At 36.8% G+C, this 21,861-nt stretch overlaps 4 protein-coding genes across 4 annotated transcripts; 2 read left to right on the top strand and 2 right to left on the bottom strand.

Moving 5' to 3' along the window:
* The first annotated feature begins 767 nt into the window (after window positions 1–767).
* LOC123680363 (tRNA:m(4)X modification enzyme TRM13 homolog) lies at window positions 768–4,005 on the top strand. The gene is made up of 7 exons (XM_045618217.1): window positions 768–1,052; window positions 1,124–1,320; window positions 1,377–1,562; window positions 1,735–1,962; window positions 2,095–2,219; window positions 3,606–3,742; window positions 3,816–4,005. Exons 1-7 carry the CDS (start codon window positions 859–861, stop codon window positions 4,003–4,005), a joined length of 1,257 nt encoding a protein of 418 aa, XP_045474173.1. The 5' UTR covers window positions 768–858.
* Window positions 4,006–4,709: 704 nt separating this feature from the next.
* On the bottom strand, window positions 4,710–6,299 carry LOC123672794. The gene is made up of 5 exons (XM_045607122.1): window positions 6,007–6,299; window positions 5,510–5,925; window positions 5,214–5,435; window positions 5,020–5,089; window positions 4,710–4,964 (listed from the first exon to the last, which is right to left on the bottom strand). The coding sequence occupies exons 1-5, from the start codon at window positions 6,130–6,132 to the stop codon at window positions 4,851–4,853; spliced, it is 948 nt and encodes a 315-aa protein (XP_045463078.1). The 5' UTR covers window positions 6,133–6,299; the 3' UTR covers window positions 4,710–4,850.
* A 158-nt stretch (window positions 6,300–6,457) lies between these two features.
* On the top strand, window positions 6,458–11,017 carry LOC123672720 (cullin-associated NEDD8-dissociated protein 1). The gene is made up of 2 exons (XM_045607011.1): window positions 6,458–6,662; window positions 6,742–11,017. The coding sequence occupies exon 2, from the start codon at window positions 6,979–6,981 to the stop codon at window positions 10,672–10,674; it is 3,696 nt and encodes a 1,231-aa protein (XP_045462967.1). The 5' UTR covers window positions 6,458–6,662; window positions 6,742–6,978; the 3' UTR covers window positions 10,675–11,017.
* A 510-nt stretch (window positions 11,018–11,527) lies between these two features.
* LOC123670592 (coagulation factor IX-like) lies at window positions 11,528–19,344 on the bottom strand. The gene is made up of 6 exons (XM_045604097.1): window positions 19,032–19,344; window positions 15,490–15,664; window positions 13,765–13,927; window positions 13,322–13,527; window positions 11,770–12,021; window positions 11,528–11,695 (listed from the first exon to the last, which is right to left on the bottom strand). The coding sequence occupies exons 1-6, from the start codon at window positions 19,110–19,112 to the stop codon at window positions 11,577–11,579; spliced, it is 996 nt and encodes a 331-aa protein (XP_045460053.1). The 5' UTR covers window positions 19,113–19,344; the 3' UTR covers window positions 11,528–11,576.
* Between the last annotated feature and the right edge of the window lie 2,517 nt (window positions 19,345–21,861).

Raw genomic sequence — 21,861 nt, 5'->3', positions numbered from 1 at the left:
GATATCTTGTGAAGGGAAGGTGCTATGAGAAAAAAACTTATATATTATTATTATATTAAGTCACTGTATTAAGGATGAGTTGGAGGTGCCATCTAATGATAGCCATCGAAATAATGACTTATTATTCATTGTGATGGTTTTTGGAAATGAGCGATAATTTCAGGTTAACATACTAAACTCAATCATTGAATTATTCGTTTACTCTTCTTTGTTTTTATTCGATTTCTTTTCGATCCTATAATTTAAAAATCTTCTTAGTCATTTCAAATTTACGGTGACTCGATGAACCTTTATTAAGTCATTGTATTCAAAACTACAATGACTTAATTATAATTGAGAAACTGCATTCAAAATTATTGATAGCTGCTATCTATTGCTCGGTAACCGAACTTTATAGAAGGACATTACATCTTTGTACAGTTACCTTCTTCTTCAAGTACCTATGCGTACAGTTACCTATAAACTATTAATTAGTTCAGGTTGTTTTGTCTAGAGGACGACATAATAGCCTGACGTTTACATAAACCTATAATAACATTAATATATTGATTTAATTATTTACCCTGGTCACTTTTCATTGTATGGTGAAATTTGATTTCAGGGTTGTTTCTGAATATATTTATTGTTTAAAGATTTAAACTGTCAATTGATAGGCAACGTTTCGGGCAGTGCCCTTTTTGTCATTGATCTATGTTCTTTGACAGTATATATAACCTTCAAATTCAAAACAAACCTAACCTGAATAAATCCAAATTTCTCAAATTTCTACTTTCAACTTAGATATTAATGTTCTAAGAATTTCAACCATATCTTGGAAAGATAATCGCATATCATTATCTTCCTCCATTTCTTATCAGAATGTCTGCCAATACTGGATCTGAAAAAGTTCAACGACAATGTAGTTTTTATGTTACCAGGAAAAAACGCAAATGTAGGATGTTGGTAAAAGAATCTGAAATATACTGTTGCGAACATCAACCGATCAATGAATCCACATCGATAAGTGCTGATGAGCCTGGGGTCAGAATTCCTTGTCCTTATGATAGAAAACAGTGAGTATATTCAGTTTCTTGAAGAGTTGAATAGTTGCATTTTGAAGAAACTTAACTTACAACTTTTTCAGTACATGTTATGCACATAAGTTGAGGAAACATCTAAAAATATGTAATTCGAGGCCAAAGGAGAGTCAGCCATTTATTGTGAAGGGTATAAATTCAGGTTCTCCTGAAATCAGTGAAAACAATGATACAATTACATTATCGAGTACACCGGTTGAAGAAATAAAAAGCGTAATTGAGAAAATGAATAGAATATGCAAAGGTGGTTTCTTATTTGATCCAGTTAGAGATTATTACTCCAATAGATTTTTATTGTAGAAGAATCAGTGAATATAGAAGAGAAGATATGTAAACACAAGGTGGTGGAAGATGAGATGATGAACCCTATTTATGGAGACAAAACAAAAAAACATTTAAAGCAAGTTTCTTCAGTATTAGGTTTACTTTCTGAGTATGAATTGCTGAATCCGAAGACATGTTATATTGAATTTGGAGCTGGTAGAGGTAAATAAATACTCTTGAATAATCACATGGACCAACAAAATTTCAGATTCTGCACCCAAAAATTAACAAGAAGCAGTTGAAAAATGGCAGATATCAAAATGTGTCTTGGCTTATCGACGTCTCTCTCTGGCCTCTCAATCTCCTCGTTCTAACTCACTTTTTGTTTATACAGGTGCTTTGAGTTACTGGATTTCAAAAGCAACCACTGATGAAACAAACATTCTTCTTATAGAGAAAGCTTCACCAAAACATAAAAAAGATAACAAACTGGATAAAACTTCAGATAATGTTCAGAGAGTTAGGGCGGATATAAGTGATCTGGTTCTAGATGAGTTGGAACTTGTGAATAAATCTGAACATATAGTTGGAGTAACTAAACACCTATGTGGTGCAGCTACAGGTAATTTTCAACAATTTTTCTGTGTATAATATTCCATTTTTTCATAATGTAATCAAAACATCCTTTAATAATTACACTATGCTTTGGTTTCCTGAACAGACTGTACATAATGCAAGAAAACTTTAATTTCAGATTTCACAATAAGATGTTTGGCTCATTCAACGAAAAACAAACAAAAACTGCTTGGTTTTCTTATGACCTTTTGCTGTCACCACAGATGCACATGGTCCTCTTTCACTGGAAGGGAGTATTTCGAAGTGAGTTGATTTGTCCCAATCTGGAGTAGTCTATTTACTATTGTCCTATTGGCTGACAATCCCATATATTAAACCTTTCAAAGCGAGAAACATTAATTTGATTTTAAAAAATTCTAATAATTCAAACCTTCATCACTTGATGAGAAATGAACTGGATTGGGGAACTTACGATAATGCAGACATGTGTGTCATTTGCATTTTCCGTTTTATGAGAACATTGTTTTGCAGAGAATTTCAACATTTTTTAATAAAACGTAATAGTTATTTTGAAAGTTTGAACATATTCATTTTTCTTATAACGGGTGTTTTTTTTCGAGGTATATAACTTTAAGTTGGCATTACTGTTCAAGATGGAGACCAATTTAACAGCTGTCAAGTGATTTATTCTCAGTTTGGTTTGGCAATTCATCATGAATAGACTCACGCCTGAACAACCCTTGCAAATGGTGCAATTTTTATTTCGAAAATAATGGTTCTGTGCGAAATACGTATCGCGCACTACGTCCATTTTATTTTGTTTAACGATGAAGCGCACTTCTGGTTGAATGGCTACGTCAACAAACAAAACTGCCGCATTTGTAGTGAAGCTAATCCTCAAGTGTATGTCGAAACACCGTTACATCCAGAAAAACTGACTGTTTGGTGCGCTTTATGGGCTGGTGGAATCATTGGTCCGTACTTCTTCAAAAACGATGAAAGCCATAACGTTACAGTCAATGGTGATCGGTATAGAGCCATGATTACTAACTTTTTTATTCCTGAATTGAACAACCATGATGTCCAGGAGCTGTGGTTCCAACAAGACGGCGCAACACGTCACACAGCTCGTGCCACAATCGATTTATTGAAAGACACGTTTGGTGACCGCCTAATTTCACGTTTTGAACCTGTGAATTGACCTCCAAGATCTTGTGATTTAACACCGCTAGAGTACTTTCTGTGGGGCTATGTAAAGTCATTGGTCTATGCGGATAAGCCACAAACCCTTGACCATTTGGAAGACAACATTCGTTGTGTTATTGCCGATATACGCCACAAATGTTGGAAAAAGTCATCGAAAATTGGACGTCCAGATTGGACTACATCCGAGCCAGCCGTCATATGCCAGAAATCATATTTAAAATGTAATGCCACAAGATTATCTTGCGGATAAATAAAATTCAGGTCAATCGAATAATCCATCGTTGTTTTATTGCAATTTAAAGTTCTATAGCTCTAAAAAAACACCCTTTATATGGCACCTGTTTTTTTTTATGCATCAAAGTGACGCCACTATTCTTCAAAATTGCATTTGAGCTGCCTCTTTTTTTATTACTTTCTCTTCAAGAAATCTTCAATTTATTGATCATCATCTATGTTTTCTTTTTATTCTCAATTCATTTTCAGAAACTAGGTCTAACAGAAAATGACTTCAGAATTATGTGTGGCTTGGTTAGTTGGGCTACTTGCGGCACGGGTCTTAGTAGAGAAAGGAGAGAGGAATTATCCAAAAAATCTCCAGAAGAATTGGAAAAAGACGAAAAGTAAGTAAAAGAACAGTATTTCTCTTGCATACTTTCCACCCATAATATTTTTGTTCATTTTATAACATTTCAGAAGTCTTCTAGGACTTAGTGTACAGGAAAAGGAACAAATAGGACTTAAGTGCAAAAACCTTATGAATTGGGGACGGTTGCAATTTATAAAGGATATTGGTTTCAACTGTGCATTGCATTATTATGTAAAGTGTGAAGTAACTCCTGAAAATGTTTGTATAGTGGCAACAAATAAAGATTTTAAAAATTGAGTCTGGATTTTAGAATTGTTCAATGGAAAATTACCCAAGAAATGTTTCCAAGAGATTAAATTTGACAAATTGAATTCTGTAAGATTTTGATAATGGATTTCCTCTTGGACACATTTTTAGGTCCTCGGGAAGTTCATTAAACAATATAATACCCGCATAAGAAGGGTGTTCCCCCATTATCATGAGTCTATGTATCGGATAACAGATATTGAATTTTCAATTAACATAGTTGTGCATAGAACCGCACTGCTCATAATATTCCAAATTTTTAAACATAAAAACTAGCACTCTATAAATGAAGAGAGCATAAACAGTGAGAATACGATTCCTCTTGAAGACTCCTTTGCAAGATTGACGGTAAGCCAGACCAAATACAGTTCTGATAACCCTCTTCTGAATATGAAAAACCTTCAGGGTGTTTGAGTTCACACCATAGCATATCAAACCGAACCTCATCAAGCTCTCAAAGTTGGCGAAATAAAAAATTTTGAGGGAATTCACGTCTAAGTTCCGACTTATTATTTTCAAACTATATGAGACAGAATTTAATTTTTTTCCTAAACGAATTATAGGGTGGTGCCAATTCAAGTTTTCGTCTATGGAGTTATCTAAAAACTTTGTAGTCCGATCTTGAGCCTCTCTTGGAAAATTGGCAATGTGAAAGTATTAGGAAAATTCAATTTGGTTCATATTAAACAATGGTATTCACACGCTGTCATTGTTTGGAATTTTATTCATTGCTATATACAGTAATTACAAAATTAAATTAAACTACACAATATTATTACAAATGACGATTTCAACAATAAATAATTATATCATGAAATACTGGAACTATTTTCATATCACTGTATTACACTTGAAACTTTAGGAATTATACCTACTAAAAGCATTAGCTTAGCAGCATCCTCGTGCGAGACACGAACTTCTGATCTTGCTCCATCAGAATCTGGCATCATCTGAAATTTTGAACAAGTATTTGCATTTTTTTCAAAATGTATCTGAAAAACTGACCTTATCTGCTATATGCTTGAAGATTACGCCATTACCATTTACATAGAAGGTTGAAAATCCGTCATACCACCTAAAAAAAGAATTGCTCGATATAAAAAACTGAAAATTGTTAAACAAGAAGTGAATTCAATAATTTTTTGTTGATTCTCCTTTCTTCATAATTACGATTATGCATCAAATATCATAGCACTTACGTGTCAGATTGCTCTATAATATTCTTCAAATTCCATATTTTATATTTCCAAAATTTCATCATCACAGACAACCCTGATACACCCCTGACTCGCCATCTAACTTTTATTGTTGAATCTTCTGGGTGTTGGGTAATCTTCAACACCTCTAATTTCACATATGCATATTTTAAATGACCAACAGTACGTAATAGAGCTACGTCTTTAATGAAATGGTACAAACCTCTGCAAAAAAATTATAAAAATAAAATTTCAAAACTTGTATGTAGCCTATAGTATGTTTATATATACATACTTACACCGTTTTGGTTCCTCTTATATTATTCTCATATATTAAATCTGGATGATAAATACTATAATCCAAAGGCTCAATGAATAATTTTGGCAGAGTCCTACTCAAGACTTCAAAAATTTTATTCAAATCTTCAGGTTTTGGTTTATCTAATGGGGAACTAGACTCTTGCTTTAGACTTGGACTTGCCTCATTGGTGTAAACTAAATGCTCTTCTTTTTTGTCCCCACATGGTACAGATTGTGCTAATTTGTTTAAATAATACCTTTCCACTGGTATATGTTCTTTAATAACAACATCACTAGCAAGTTCTCTATTGTCAGAGATCAGTGAATGACTTCTGCCCCCCTGTGGGACATCTGATCTGTCTTTGTAATTTACACAAGTAGCTATTTGAGATACATATTTTATATTTAAGTAATCCTAAAAAGAGAGTTATGAAACAAATTTTGAATATCTAATATGGACATTATTCATGTTAAAGTGCTAGAATTGAAAAAATACCGATTTCAAGGGTATCAATTGCAGTGATTCGTTCAACAAGGGTCTAGCTTCCAAGGACTGCTTTTTAATTAAAGTTGAATTTATGTGCCTCACTTTTCCGACAGCGTTTCGTATGCAATTTGCCATTATTGATATCAATCCTCTTTTTTAACAGAACAACAAATCATTACTTGGAAAGCATACAAAATAATTATCCTATTAATCTTCGAAAGTTTTACTTTAGACTTTCGGAAATTGAAATTTAATTTTAAGGTTGTGTTCGTATTTCATAGAGATTAAAAGTTAAGTGTTATCCTTTATTTTAATTTTATGGACACGCTTTTTTTATTGAGAAATTTTTTTAATTGAACCAGTTTTTTTCATCCGAAGCAAAGCTTATGATTTTTAAGACTTCTCTAACCATAACTTGAGTTCTGAATTATTACACCTCTCATTTTCAGTTTTTTGGCTCATTGTAAACTCATTAACAATTTCTTATTCCCTCTTTTTTGAAAATTACAAGAAATCTGATAAGATAAATGTAAAAAAATTCAAACTCCGTCATATTCTTCTATGGTATGTTTATATATATGTCTGCAATTCATATTGTGATTATAATTTTGCACTGATTCTCCAACATTAATAATTTTCTTTATTATCCATTGTATTCATCATCGGTGAGTACATTTTTAGTAATTTTTTGGAATTTCTGATGGAAAAATTAGAATAATTAAAAATAAGCGTTTTATTTTTCAGATTGTAATGAACAAAGATACGTACCGAATGTCAAAAATAAGGTAACCCCAACATACTAAACGTTATCCATTAAAAGCCGATTGAAGAGTTCAAAAACCGAATTGATCCATACATTAATCAACATTGCGAGAATAATATGTTAAAAAGTTGCTAAAATTCATATACTCTGGAAAATTTCACTCTATTTTGTTGTCTGTCTGTTTCAAGAAATTTTCATTGAAAAGAAAAAATATCATCATGGCTAGCGTATCATATCATATTGCCAATCTGCTGGAAAAAATGCAGTCTTCTGATAAAGATTTTCGTTTTATGGCTACAAATGATCTTATGTCTGAACTACAAAAAGACAGTATCAAATTAGACGATGATTCAGAAAGAAAAGTTGTACGAATGCTACTAAAACTACTCGAAGATAAGAATGGTGAAGTCCAAAACCTTGCTGTTAAATGCCTGGGACCTTTGGTGAACAAAGTTAAAGAAGTACAGGTTGAGTCGATTGTTGAGACTTTATGTACAAACATGATATCTGATAAAGAGCAGTTACGTGATATATCTAGCATTGGACTCAAAACAGTCATCTCTGAACTCCCCCAAGCAACAGGGGGTCTTTCTGGAAATATTTGCAGAAAAATCACTGGAAGATTAGTAACTGCTATTGACAGGGAAGATGTATCTGTCCAGTTAGAGGCCTTGGATATAATATCAGATCTTTTGTTCCGTTTTGGTACAGTTCTTCAAAGCTTCCATGCCATGATTCTAATGTCCCTTTTACCGCAGCTGGGTTCTCAAAGACAGGCTATAAGAAAACGTACAATCACTGCATGCAGTAATCTCATACTCTCTTGCAATTCAAGCCTCTACTACAAACTCATAGAGCATCTATACAACGGACTTTGTTCAGATGTGCCAAGTTCCCAAATGAGAACCTATGTTCAGTGTGTCGCTGCCGTTTGTAGGCAATCTGGCCAGAAATTCGGTGAGTTCATTCCAAAATTCGTACCTCTGATATTAAGCTGTAGTGAGGTAGACGATGATGAACTCAGGGAGTTCTCTCTGCAAGCATTTGAAAGTTTCGTTACTAGATGTCCGAAAGAAATCATCGAATACATACCGAACATCATAAACTTATCTCTCAAATATATGACTTATGATCCAAATTACAATTATGATGAGGATGAGATGAACATGGAGGATATGGAAGGTTGCGAAGATGAAGACGACCCTGAAGAAAATGATGAGTATAGTGATGATGATGATATGAGTTGGAAAGTCAGGAGATCTGCTGCCAAATGTCTGGAATCTGTAATAACTACTAGGCATGATTTATTGTCGGATTTCTATGAGAGTTTGTCTCCTGCCTTGATCAGCAGGTTCAAGGAAAGGGAGGAGAATGTTAAATCGGATATCTTCCACGCTTACATAGCCCTATTAAAACAGACCAGATCGAACCTCAGTCACAACGTGGACCCCAACTCTATGGAACAGGAGGAAATGCCGGTTTTCTTGTTACAGAAACAGGTACCTCTTCTCATTAAAGGTCTTCAGAACCAGATGAAGGAGAAGAGCATGAAGACTCGACAAGACTGTTTCCATCTACTCAAGGAACTGTGCAACGCCGTGCCTGGCGCTTTGACCAATGAAATCGGTAATATAATACCTGGTTTACTCTATTCCTTAGGGGAGAAGAACGTCAGCAGCAACATGAAAATCGAGTCACTCTCGTTCATCCACTCCCTATTAACATCCCATTATCCGGAATGTTTCCATGCGTACATTCATGTGCTGTTACCCCCGATCATAACTGCCGTAGGAGACAGCTTCTACAAGATCACAGCCGAGGCCCTCAATGTGCTACAGGAACTAGTGAAGGTGATCCGTCCTTTGAACACAAAGTCCAAATTCGACTATGAGCCGTACGTCCCACAAATTTACCAGTGCACTCTGGTACGGCTCAAGGCGGCCGACATAGACCAGGAGGTTAAGGAGAAAGCCATTTCCACCATGGGCCAAATAATATGCAACTTTGGCGACGAATTGCAACACGAGCTCCCAGCCTGTCTTCCCATCTACATCGATCGTTTGAAGAATGAAATTACCAGACTGACCTGCGTTAAAGCTCTGACCAAGATAGCAGGTTCCCCCCTCGAAATACAGCTTCCGATACTGAACGAGGCGATACCAATCCTTGGATCGTTCCTCAGGAAGAACCAGAGGGCGCTCAAGCTCGGTTCTCTCCAGCTACTCAACGTCTTGCTGGTCAAGTACCAAAAGAACGTTTACGTGGATTTGTTAGACTGCGTGGTAGTAGAACTACCACCGTTGCTGGATGAGGCCGATCTGCATATCACCCAATGGACTTTGGTACTTCTGAAGACCATAGCCGAGTTATATCCCACGGCTCTCAAAGACGTCAATAGCGCCATCTTGCCGCAGGTGATGAAGCTGGTGAAGTCTCCCCTGTTACAGGGTTCGGCCCTGAACGCATTGCTGGATTTCTTCCGTGCTTTGATCCGTTGCAACCTTCCGGATCTGACGTTCAACCACCTGATCCAGAAGTTTGTAGATCCAATCACCAAGAAGACTCCCTGCACCCTGCACAAACAGGCGTTCTACTCGCTGGCCAAGTGCGTTGCCGCCATAACTGTCACCTGTCAGGAGCACGTCCTTCCCCTAGTGCCTCAGTTCATACGAGAAATCGAGAAAGCCGAAAACGACACCCAGCATATGTTCGCCCTATTGGTGGTTGGTGAGATCGGCAGAGAGATAGACTTGACCTCGATGCCTAACCTTAAAAAGGCCATATTGAACTCTTTCACGGTAGTTTCGGAAGAGGTTAAATCAGCGGCTAGTTATGCTTTAGGCAGTATAGCTATAGGTAATCTGGAGCAGTATCTGCCATTCTTGATGAAAGAGACTGAGGAACAGCCTAGGAGGCAGTATCTCCTTTTACATGCCCTGAAGGAGGTTATAACATGTTTGTCAGCCACTCCAGCAGGAATCCAACAGCTGCTACCTTTCGTTCAGGGGATCTGGAGGCAGTTATACACCCATTGTGAGTGTAGAGAGGAGGGTACAAGAAATGTAGTAGCCGAATGTCTCGGTAAGTTAACTTTGATTGATCCCGCAAATCGCTTGCCCTTACTTACTGCCTCCCTCACCTCTACATCCGCCTTGATGAGAACGACTGTAGTCACAGCTATCAAATTCACCATAAGTGACCAACCTTCGCCCATCGATCCCCTGTTACGCCACTGCATAGCCCACTTCCTGAATGCCTTGGAAGACGAAGACCTGAATGTAAGACGTGTAGCCTTGGTGGCCTTCAACTCTGCGGCGCACAACAAGCCATCTTTGATCAGGGACCTGCTCAGTCAGGTGGTGCCCCATCTATACAAAGAAACCAAAGTGAGACAAGAACTGATAAGAGAGGTAGAAATGGGTCCGTTCAAACACTCAGTGGACGATGGTTTGGATATAAGAAAGGCGGCTTTCGAATGTATGTACACCATATTGGACTCCTGTTTAGACAGGATTGATATCTTTGATTTCATCGATCACGTAGAAGGTGGCCTCAAAGACCACTACGATATCAAGATGCTGACATACCTGATGGTTGCCAGACTGGCACAAATCTGTCCCGGTGCTGTGCTCCAACGTGTAGACAGGCTAATAGAACCCATCAGAATGACCTGTGTTCAAAAGGTTAAGGCTAATTCGGTGAAGCAAGAATATGAGAAGCAGGACGAGTTGAAGAGATCTGCTTTGAGGGCGGTGCATGCTCTGTTAAGCATACCAGATGCCGACAAGAACCCCCAGCTGGTTGAATTCGTAACCCAGATCAAGAGCATCTCGGAATTGGAACTCATATTCGAATCGATCAAGAGGGATTCCTCTTCCAACCATAATGAATGTGTATTAATGGATCAGAGTTAGATGTATTCCTAATAGGTTTTGTGCTTTGTTCAGTTCATTGGATAGAGTTAAATGTGAATTGATAACTTATTCGATATGATCAATAAATTTTAAGATTATATTTTAAGATGTTTGTATTTTTTTGTGCCGATATTTTTGGTACTGAAGGCAGGTGTAGATTAGATAATGAATCTCAAACTGTCTTGTGGAAGAATGTAGAGTCATTTTCTTTGTGATGTAATGTACCGAACTGGTGAGAGACTAGACTTTAGGAAGAACTCATTCTTATGTAATCTATATTTTTATCTCTCGGTTTTTTTCAAATTGTTACGAATTTCTTTTCAATAAATCAGTTTTAAAATGATCCAATCGTAGTTGGTAATTTTTTACACACTTTTCTTTTGGCAAATACCTCTTTGATCTATTTACAACAGGCTCTGATAATTTTTATATCTCTTGTTATTTTATTCATCTCCAATGATTTAAATTTAATATATAATGATTTTCATAATAAAATGAAACTAATTTTGAATACCTCAGTATGCAGAATTTCATCTAGATGTTTAAAATATTAAAAAATTAGTCAAAGTTACAAGTCATTTACAACATTTCAAAAGTCTCAGATTATATCTCAAAGAGTAAAGAAGTTATTACATACAATAACACATTTTACACATTCAAAGAAATTCAAATAATTATTTGATTTTCACATTTCAGTAAGAACCAATATACCTAGATATCCATAATTTCTCAGAAGAGAAACAAAACTTATAATATTTAAAAATGTTTTTTTGCTGTCTCGAAATATTTTCAAGAAGGACTATGAGTGTATCAGAATTCATTTAAAATACTACCTCCCACAAAAATAAGACGATAATGTGGGACATAATTTATTTCTTAAAAAATATAATAAATTAATTAAATTAAGAACAAACACAGGTGTCTTCCAAATTCAATCTCAGCCAATTCAGGTACTTTGTAACTCTGGTGTACACACCTGGATACCCTGGTCTTCCACAGCCTATACCCCAAGATACAATTCCTGAAATAGTAAGCAAGTTAAACGAATTGGTCTTTCAACACAAATGATGCTTATGGTCGATTTTCGAAACTTACCTACAACTTCGTATTTGTCCTTGTTTTGTATAACCAGAGGTCCTCCACTGTCACCTTGACAAGAATCCATGGATCCTCGGCCTGCGCAGAGCATATATGGGGTTATCCTTGAAGCCCTATATTTCATAGCACGGCACTGGGATAGTGTAAGTATAGGAACTTGGACTTCTTGCACCACATTTGGGAGCATGCCTCCCTCTGATGTTCTGCCCCAACCTATTACAGTACCCACCTTGCCGGAGGGATCAGAAACTAAAAAAAATCAATGGTTGGTTTTTACATTGTAGGGGTAGTTTATGTATAGGGTGTTTTTTTTTTCGAGGTATATAACTTTAAGTTTGCATTACTGTTCAAGATGGCAACCGATTTAACAGCTGTCAAGTGATTTATTCTCAGTTTGGTTTGGCAATTCATCATGATTAGACTCACGCCTGAACAACGCTTGCAAATAGTGCAATTTTATTTCGAAAATAATGGTTCTGTGCGGAATACGTATCGCGCACTACGTCCATTTTATTTTGTTTAGCGATGAAGCGCACTTCTAGTTGAATGGCTACGTCAACAAACAAAACTGCCGCATTTGGAGTGAAGCTAATCCTCAAGTGTATGTCGAAACACCGTTACATCCAGAAAAACTGACTGTTTGGTGCGCTTTATGGGCTGGTGGAATCATTGGTCCGTACTTCTTCAAAAACGATGATGGCCAGAACGTTACAGTCAATGGTGATCGGTATAGAGCCATGATTACTAACTTTTTCATTCCTGAATTGAACAACCATGATGTCCAGGAGCTGTGGTTCCAACAAGACGGCGCAACATGTCACACAGCTCGTGCCACAATCGATTTATTGAAAGACACGTTTGGTGACCGCCTAATTTCACATTTTGGACCTGTGAATTGGCCTCCAAGATCTTGTGATTTAACACCGCTAGACTACTTTCTGTGGGGCTATGTAAAGTCATTGGTCTATGCGGATAAGCCACAAACCCTTGACCATTTGGAAGACAACATTCGCCGAGTAATTGCCGATTTACGGCCACAAATGTTGGAAAAAGTCATCGAAAATTGGACGTCCAGATTGGACTACATCCAAGCCAGCCGTGGCGGTCATATGCCAGAAATCATATTTAATATGTAATGCCACAAGATTAATATGCGGATAAATAAAATTCATGTCAATCGAATAATCCATCGTTGTTTTATTGCAATTTAAAGTTCTATAGCTCCAAAAAAAAACACCCTTTATAAATTGTTTATGATTAGTGATTACTTAACGTTAGGGGGTTGTGTGAATATATGTGAAATATTTTATGCGCTTCTTCAAATTCATTCAAATGTGTATCAGGTATCAGTTTCGAGCGTCGAGAATGGCCTTAAATTGAATTTGATTGATGAAGAATTTGAAGTCACAATCAGTTCTGTTCGGCCTGCTGCCGTATACAACTTGTACCACTGACTTACAATTTTCAGGATAGGTTCATGGTACGAATGTCTAATTATTCTATTAGCATTGTTAAGAGGCTTTAGACCTTCCAATTCATCTTTACTCACTTTTCGGTAAACACACAGCTTTGATGTTCTTTCCAAAATCCACAGGTTTTCTCAATTTGATCAGGGCTATGTCGTGGTTGTAGGAATCTGTATCGAAATTTCTATGTCTGATTATTTCGGCAACTGCTCTCATCTTGGCTGGAGCATCGGTCATTGTAGACTGATCGTGGTCCCCTAAAATGACTCTTATTTTGGAACGTTTCAATCTGGAAGAAACAGGAAATTTTTGTAGTAGTAAGTTGTGGAGCACTATGAAGAATATTTGGTTAGCTTATAAGACATTTTGGTTTTCTGGGCTTTTCAAGCGTGGTCCAGTCCAGAAGATACCTTCAGAAGTTTTAAGTTATATCATTTCATGACCTATATAACTTTGAAGATGTTTACTTCCGTAGGGGAGACCATGGTGAAAATCCCGGAATTTTAAAAATCTGTTCAAGACTCACTTTCTAACGCAATGAGCAGCCGTAAGTATATAATCCTTGGAGATAACAGATCCTCCGCAGTGGAAACGTCCTTCATATACAATCCTGGCGATCCATGGATATCGATTAGGGCTTGTCGGGCGACCACCAACTATCCTATCCTCTTGGTTGGACACTCCACATTCTGAAAAGATACTCAAAAGAATTATAACCCAGCAAACACAAATACTAACATTCTTAAGTCATGTTGGTGGCTTCAAGGAGGCTACTTATTATTATTTGAATTGGGGTCGTTTTGGTTCGGTAAGCCTTCCGGAAACTGCGACCATGCAGATCTTTTGTTCTCTACCCTACTCATTCATAGAAACCCAGGGAGGTCGTCAACGACGTTAATAAAATTGACAACCTCCTTAGGGGCCTTGGCCGTTACCTCTTCTGGTATCCAGGACCGGCTTACCCATGTGAATAGTTCTTAGGCCAGCCAGCTCCGCACACTTGCATATCAAGTGTTCGGCTGTTTCTGCTTCCGATCCACAGATCCTGCAAATCTCGTCTGCTGACTTTCCCATACGGTAAAAATGATGTTTGTACCGACAGTGCCCCGTCAGCTGTCCCACCATCACCCGAAGAACGGCTCGCGACAGCTTCAGGAGCTTTTTGGCGTAGGTAGGTGAAACCTCACGAATTTCTTTGCCTGAACAAGTCTAGGAGTGTTAGTCCAGTGGATTGTCCTGCTGTTCAACTCCCATAGCTGGACCGCAGCTTTATATTGGTCTTTTCCTATCCCACAGAAAGGCTCAGGTCCAGCAGGTATTAACCTTGATGCACTTTTTGCAAGTTCATCAGCTCTTTCATTTTCTTCAACCCCACAGTGCCCTGGTACCCATAGTAGAGTCACCTTATTTCCTCTGGCCAGTTGCTTTATGGAGTTACGGCACTCCCAAGTCAGCAAAGACCCCTGACAACACGATTTCAGGGATCTCAGCGTGGTTTGGCTGTCCGTGGTGATGTAGATATGCGCCCCTTTGAGGTTCATTTTGAGGCAGGCTACTTCCTCACTTCTACAATTTTCTCTTGTTCTAATTATTTTTTGCCTTGGCTTGCAATGGCAAGACTTTCTGAGATCAGTTGATCAAGAGTTTCTTCCTCCTCTTAACAAAACCTGCACTCGTCAGTTTCTGGTAACCCTATATTCTCATTAGGTGCTTGCTGAGGTAGCAATACCTTCTTAGGAATCCAGTGAGGAGGTGTAGCATGTTCTTTATGAGGTCCACAAAGAACTTGTTGGAGTAATCTATCCCTGAAAGAGTATTTCTCTTTCTGATTCTTCTTTCTTTCAAAACTTTTTTTAAAGCATTTTTCTATACCACAGTAAGGAGCCAGTAAAAGTTGTTCGTCCTACCTTTCTGGCAAGAATATTGGCCTCTTCGATCGTTTTCTTTGATTCTTCAGTGACCAGAAACTCACACTGAGGAAAACCATTTTTTTTTGTCTAATTCATTGATTTTCCTTTGGCAAACTCTTATCAACTTCGAATCGATGACATGGCAGCTCCTTTGAGCTGCCATCAACTCGACTATTTTATTTTTAGGGTTGTTTCCACGTATCTTTCATTTGCTAATAATTCTGCATGCAAAAAACTGGATAGTGAGCACTTGGTGCCTGTCCAAGAGGTGGTTTTAAGAACCTACCTGTTCACCATTTGATTAAGGTATTTCTTTCGAAAGTTTTGGTGTATAAACTTACCGCAGGTGCAATTTTTTTCTCTTGCTCCATCGTCATCTTCGTCGCTGTCATCATCGTCTGTTATTGATGGGATACCGCCGAAAATGTTGAAGATGCTGGAGATCTGGTTGAAGAGCAGTTTTCCGTGCCTTGTAGATATTTCAGACGTTTCGGTTCTGTTTGTCAATGGAAAGGTCTGCAAGAGAAAATTTACATTTATACTATATTACAATTTAGGTTGTGGTGACTTTTGCGAGCATGTGAGATGGCGCCACACACTGCTCAATTCTCGGGAAAACGGCACTGTTCATTTAATAATTACACCGAAATAGATATCTAGATATCATTGTAAATTTAGAAAGCCAGGCATTTGAAGTTAGGGATTTTACAATAGTCGATTTTAATAATGAACATAAATTAACATTATGCTTAAATTGACTCTGAACTCTAGGGCACTGGGACGTAAAATCAAGAGATTTCAACAGTGTGGGAATACCTTAAGGAATTGCAGAATAAATAATAAAAATGGAAAGTTGCTTCAAAGTAAAATATTCTGAACTTCCCATAAAATTCATACACTCACTATTGAACAAATAAAGGAAATTCTTAAACATTTGATCAAATGCTCACAAAAGAACCTGTCGATTAAAGAACCCCTGCTATCAATGAGCTAGATTCAGACCATTTATCAGTATTTTCGGTGATACAAATTAAAAAAATTATAGTTCAATAGTTTGGAAATCACCAAATCAATTATATACCTGAAATATGTATAGCTGTTAAAAACCTCATATTATCAATTCAAAATTTCTTCAAATCTTCGACAAATGAAAGCCACAGACTTAATGGAACTCATTCGAAATAGAATTAGGAAACGCCTTCAAAATAATAAAAACATATTGATCAAAAATGCTTAAAGGCAGAGTCGGCTTCATAAGATCAGGGCCCTCGCAAGGGACATCAACGCCCGCGTGCGGAACATATTTTGGCGCCCCTGCGGGCGCCCATGCCAGAGGGCAGACCAAACCCACTTTAAATTCTCTTACAAAACTCGAAATAACTCAATTTTGTGGTTTTCTAGGGAGGAACTGATTGCGAATAGGAATTCAGCATACAAAATTCTTCATAATATCAAATTTTGAAGTCGATCTGAATAAAAAATTTATTTTTGCGAAAAAATATTCGAAAAATTGGCTGAAAGACTGCGCGGTCGATAGCCATTTGATTAACATGATCAATAAATTTAGTTTCTCTCTCTCACTATTCGAAAAATTTTCCTATTCAATTCAAACATTTCATTATAGTTCCAGAGAGATTTCCGCTTTATATTAAATTTTGAAGCAGATCCGGTCATAAACTCTCTTAGTGGAATTTTTCAAATTGCATTTTCTTCTAGAATTCACTGGTGTCATCTATGAAGAGTAGCTCGAACCCGTTATTGGTGAGGGGGAAAGTATCACAGGAATCTATACGTATTTGGCCGCGGGAATAATTAGTTCAGTAAAATGGGGGTAGATGGCTTAGGTATAGCCAAATTGTTCACTGATTCAAATTTTTGATTTTTTTAGGGAAAATGACATAATTCGATTGTTACTAGTTCTGTATTAGGTCAAAAACATATTTTCCGCGTTATTTGAGGGGTTTTCAGATCGTAGATGCCGAAGTAGGTATCGATTCTTAGCAGAGAAGTGTTTCTACATAATTAAATCATAATTTTCTTGCGAAATTGGGAATATTTCAGTTTTGAACTATGTTTAAAAAACTGATTGCGGGTTAGTGTTCAGCATGGAAAATTCTTCAAGATCTCAAATTTTGAAGATGATCCGACAACATTTATGATTTTTATGAACCATAATTCATCAAAAAAAAATTTGTTGAAATTTATTCAAAGGAATGTCGCAATTTTGGGACATGTAAATCTGTGCTTGCCCAGTTTACAATACACAAATTTTGGCCATCAGAGAGAAGACCAAACCCCTTGAAAAAATCCCTCCCACAAAACTCCAATTAACTCAGTTTTGGGGAATTCTATGGATGAACTGATTACAAATGGAAATTCAGCGTGAAAAATTCTTCTTGATATCAAATTTTGAAGTTGATCTGAATCAAAATCTTTTTTTGGCGAAAAACTATCCAAGGTTATATTATGATGGTTTTAGAGGGTTTCAAGGTCGTAGATTCCAAATTTGTCATTGATTCTTAACAGGAATTTTTTTCTACACCTTGAGAGCACAGTTTTTACACAACTGGATAGTCTCAGTTGTGGGGCAGGCATACTCATTTTAGAAGCCTCATATTTATGCCACCAGAGGGCAGACCATACTCCCTTTAAATTTTCTCACAAAATTCGGAATAACTCAATTTTGGTGACTCCTAGAGAGGAACTGATTGCAAAAACGGATTCAGCAGAAAAAATTCTTCGAAATATCAAATTTTAAAGTCGATCTGAACCAAAAACTTTTTTTGGCGAAAAAATATCCAAGGTTATAGTCTTGGTTTTTCCGAAAAAATCGACCGATCGAATTCAAACATTTTATGATAGTTTTAGAGGGTTTCGGGGTCGTAGAATCCGAATTAGGCATCCATTCTTACCAGAAAAATTTTTCTACACCATAAAAGCACAGTTTTCATACAACTGTTGAGGGCATCTTTTTTCCCATTCACAAGTTTCAGATTTATGCCACCAGAGGCCGTTACATCTAAAACCTCTAAGTGATACTAGATGGTCAAGTAGAATTGATGCTAAAGTTTCATTTTTTTCAAATATGTGATAGCCTTTTAGAAATAGCAGAAAATGATACTTTTAACATAGAAACTAGACATAAAGCAAGTTCTCTTTCATTAAATATTCATTCTTTTAAATTTATTTGAAGTATAATAATTTCTTATGATGTTTCATTCCAGATTAATATTGTTAGCTAAATGATGCAAAGTGTAGCGATTGACATCAAAGTGTGCCAAAACTATTTGAAGAATTTAGTTGATCATTTCAAAAATTACAGGGATGATAATGTTCTCGAGGAAAAACTTGCAGAAGCTGGAAAACTAGCGGCTGCTCTTGAGATAGATCAAGGTTTTTCTCCATTATAAACTGTAACACGAAAGTATAAACCAAAATTGTTCGATTATGAACAGACGGATGAGGCACCTCAAGATCCAAAAATCGCTTTAAAAATACATTTCTTTTTGAAAATAATTGATCAAACACTAAGTTCCTTAAATAGAAGGTTTGATATGATATCTGATTACGATAACGTTTTTTGTTATATTTGTGATATTCTTAAATTAAATGACAAATATCTATTAAAATGCTGTCATGCTCTTCAGAGTTCATTTTTTTGCGCAGTGTATTACCACCGATGAGAAATCAAAATCAATGCATCCAAAACTAACTGTATACTCTTGTTTGCTTACATGTAAAAATATTTCTGAACCGAATTTGACGAAACTTTGATAAACCAAACCAAATTTCACCATTTGAAATAAAAAACAATTTTTTTCAATCAAGTCCATAGTTTGAACAATTGAGATTTTCTCTAAATAAATCCGCTATTTGCACTCACCTGATTAACATCGGCAGAACAGTCGCAAGTCGCCAAAAATGCGCACAAAAAAATCGCACTAAAGGCGTAACCCACAACCATATTTGCCCGCTATGTCGTCCAGCATAATAAAGCGCGTCACCAGCAAATTTTTTTCGGCATCTTCGACTGTCGTCTGCACATTGTCTTGCGGAGGACCGCAGCGAGATGAGAATAAAGCTTTCACCGTCAACCGAAGACTGCTGGCTTTCCAGCAGAGACCAAAAGAAGAAAGTACGGGCACGCTTGACGAATCAGTGGCTGTGATAAACCCGATGACTGTTATTATTAGATTATTATTTTTCCTAAATTGGCGGCAGTTTGAAAGTTGGGGCTTTTGCGCCACGAAGCGGCGTTTTTCGCGAAAACGGTGGTAATTTCTGATAATTTATCGATCGTCTCGAGCTAGCAACTTTTACTTTCATCTCGAGAAAGCATCCGATCCAGTGGAGGCTCGTGAGGGGAGGCAGGTAGTAGGAATCTAATAATAAAATGAATTTCTACTTTAGTCCAAAAAATTTTTATTTTTTTTCTTTTTTTGAAAGAACAGGTAATAATAATAATTTATTCCATTTTTCACTATATGAACCTAATAATATAGGACCTATAGGGGGCTATATGTTGCCCGTACATAGAATGGCCCTTACTTCCACCCACTTATACCCATTTATGTTCCCTGGTTCTCGTATTTATTTTAGTCTCTTTATACACTTTTATTTCAATTATGTCTTTAGGCTTTTCTATCACAAAAACATAATTTCTGCATTTCAACAATTTACTAATCAACTCTTATTTGTCTATCATCTTTTTCACTTGCTTTTTAAACACTTGAGTTCTTTGAAGTAACGCATTAAAATACTTTTTTGCATAACTTATTTAACTCATTTTTCCTTCACTTAATGTATTTCTTGGCATTTCAACACTTCTATTTCTTGTATAGAAGGTTTTTATCGAGGTATACAACTTTAAGTTGGCATTACTGTTCAAGATAGCGACCGATTTAACAGCTGTCAAGTGATTTATTCACAGTTTGGTTTGGCAATTCATCATGAATAGACTCACGCCTGAACAACGCTTGCAAATAGTGCAATTTTATTTTGAAAATAATGGTTCTGTGCGGAATACGAATCGCGCACTACGTCCATTTTATTTTGTTTAGCGATGAAGCGCATTTGGAGTGAAGCTAATCCTCAAGTGTATGTCGAAACACCGTTACATCCAGAAAAACTGACTGTTTGGTGCGCTTTATGGGCTGGTGGAATCATTGGTCCGTACTTCTTCAAAAACGATGATGGCCAGAACGTTACAGTCAATGGTGATCGGTATAGAGCCATGATTACTAACTTTTTCATTCCTGAATTAAACAACCATGATGTCCAGATTCGTTATCAGTGTGTCAAACCTTAGCGTTTGAAATTCGAAAGACCCAGACATTTTCCTAAAATTTGAAGCGATCTGTTCGAGGAACGAGCTGCCACTGAACTGATCGCCGGACAAATATGCGAATATTATTTTTCACCTGTTGATTCTCAAACAATAGAGGTGATTCAATATATGAAGAGTTCAAGTTATACAAATCGTAGATTCTGAGATATTCACAAGACATGGCAAATATTTAATTGAACGATTAAAGATTTCTCTCTTCTATCGATTTATCTAGGAGAAACTAGATAAATAAATCGATGTGTGGAAAAGTAATAAATAAAATTGCATTATTCTTCATGATTACGCGTGCCAAGAATATAAAAGTAGGTATATCTGCTGCATTTTACAGCTGACTTAGTCTCGCTAGGTTGGAAATTGCAGAGGTTTTTGTATTAGTAGAAAATAGTTATTGGATATTTTCTTGTGGCTATCGATTTCACCAAATTGTCTATTCAATCTAAAACGTGAAAAATTATCGGTAATTGCAAATACTGTACAAGCAAAGCAAGACTGCTTCATCGGCAAAAACGGTTAAAATTAGGTGCTCCAGGGTTAGAAATTTGGCTCTAATGAAGAAGTGATTGTTGAGGTTGAAGAATGGTTCTGTGCGGAATACGTATCGCGCACTACGTCCATTTTATTTTGTTTATCGATGAAGCGCACTTCTGGTTGAATGGCTAAGTCAACAAACAAAACTGCCGCATTTGGAGAGAAGCTAATCCTCAAAGTGTATGTCGAAACACCGTTACATCCAGAAAAACTGACTGTTTGGTGCGCTTTATGGGCTGGTGGAATCATTGGTCCGTACTTCTTCAAAAACGATGATGGCCAGAACGTTACAGTCGATGGTGATCGGTATAGATCCATGATTACTAACTTTTCCATTCCTGAATTGAACAACCATGATGTCCAGGAGCTGTGGTTCCAACAAGACGGCGCAACATGTCACACAGCTCGTGCTACAATCAATTTATTGAAAGACACGTTTGGTGACCGCCTAATTTCACGTTTTGGACCTGTGAATTGGCCTCCAAGATCTTGTGATTTAACTCCGCTAGACTTCTTTCTATGGGGCTATGTAAAGTCATTGGTCTATGCGGATAAGTAACAAACCCTTGACCAATTGGAAGACAACATTCGCCGTGTTATTGCCGATATACGGCCATAAATGTTGGAAAAAGTCATCGAAAATTGGACGTCCAGATTGGACTACATCCGAGCCAGCCATGGCCATGCCAGAAATCAAATTTAAAATGTAATGCCACAAGATAATCTTGCGGATAAATAAAATTCAGGTCAATCGAATAATCCATCGTTGTTTTATTGCAATTTAAATTTCTATAGCTTTAAAAAAACACCCTTTAGATACGATTATTTCGTTTCACAA

Source organism: Harmonia axyridis, chromosome 1, assembly GCF_914767665.1.
Source record: "Harmonia axyridis chromosome 1, icHarAxyr1.1, whole genome shotgun sequence".
NCBI classification, from domain to species: Eukaryota; Metazoa; Arthropoda; class Insecta; order Coleoptera; family Coccinellidae; genus Harmonia; species Harmonia axyridis.
This window is presented reverse-complemented; position numbering and strand designations above follow the sequence as displayed.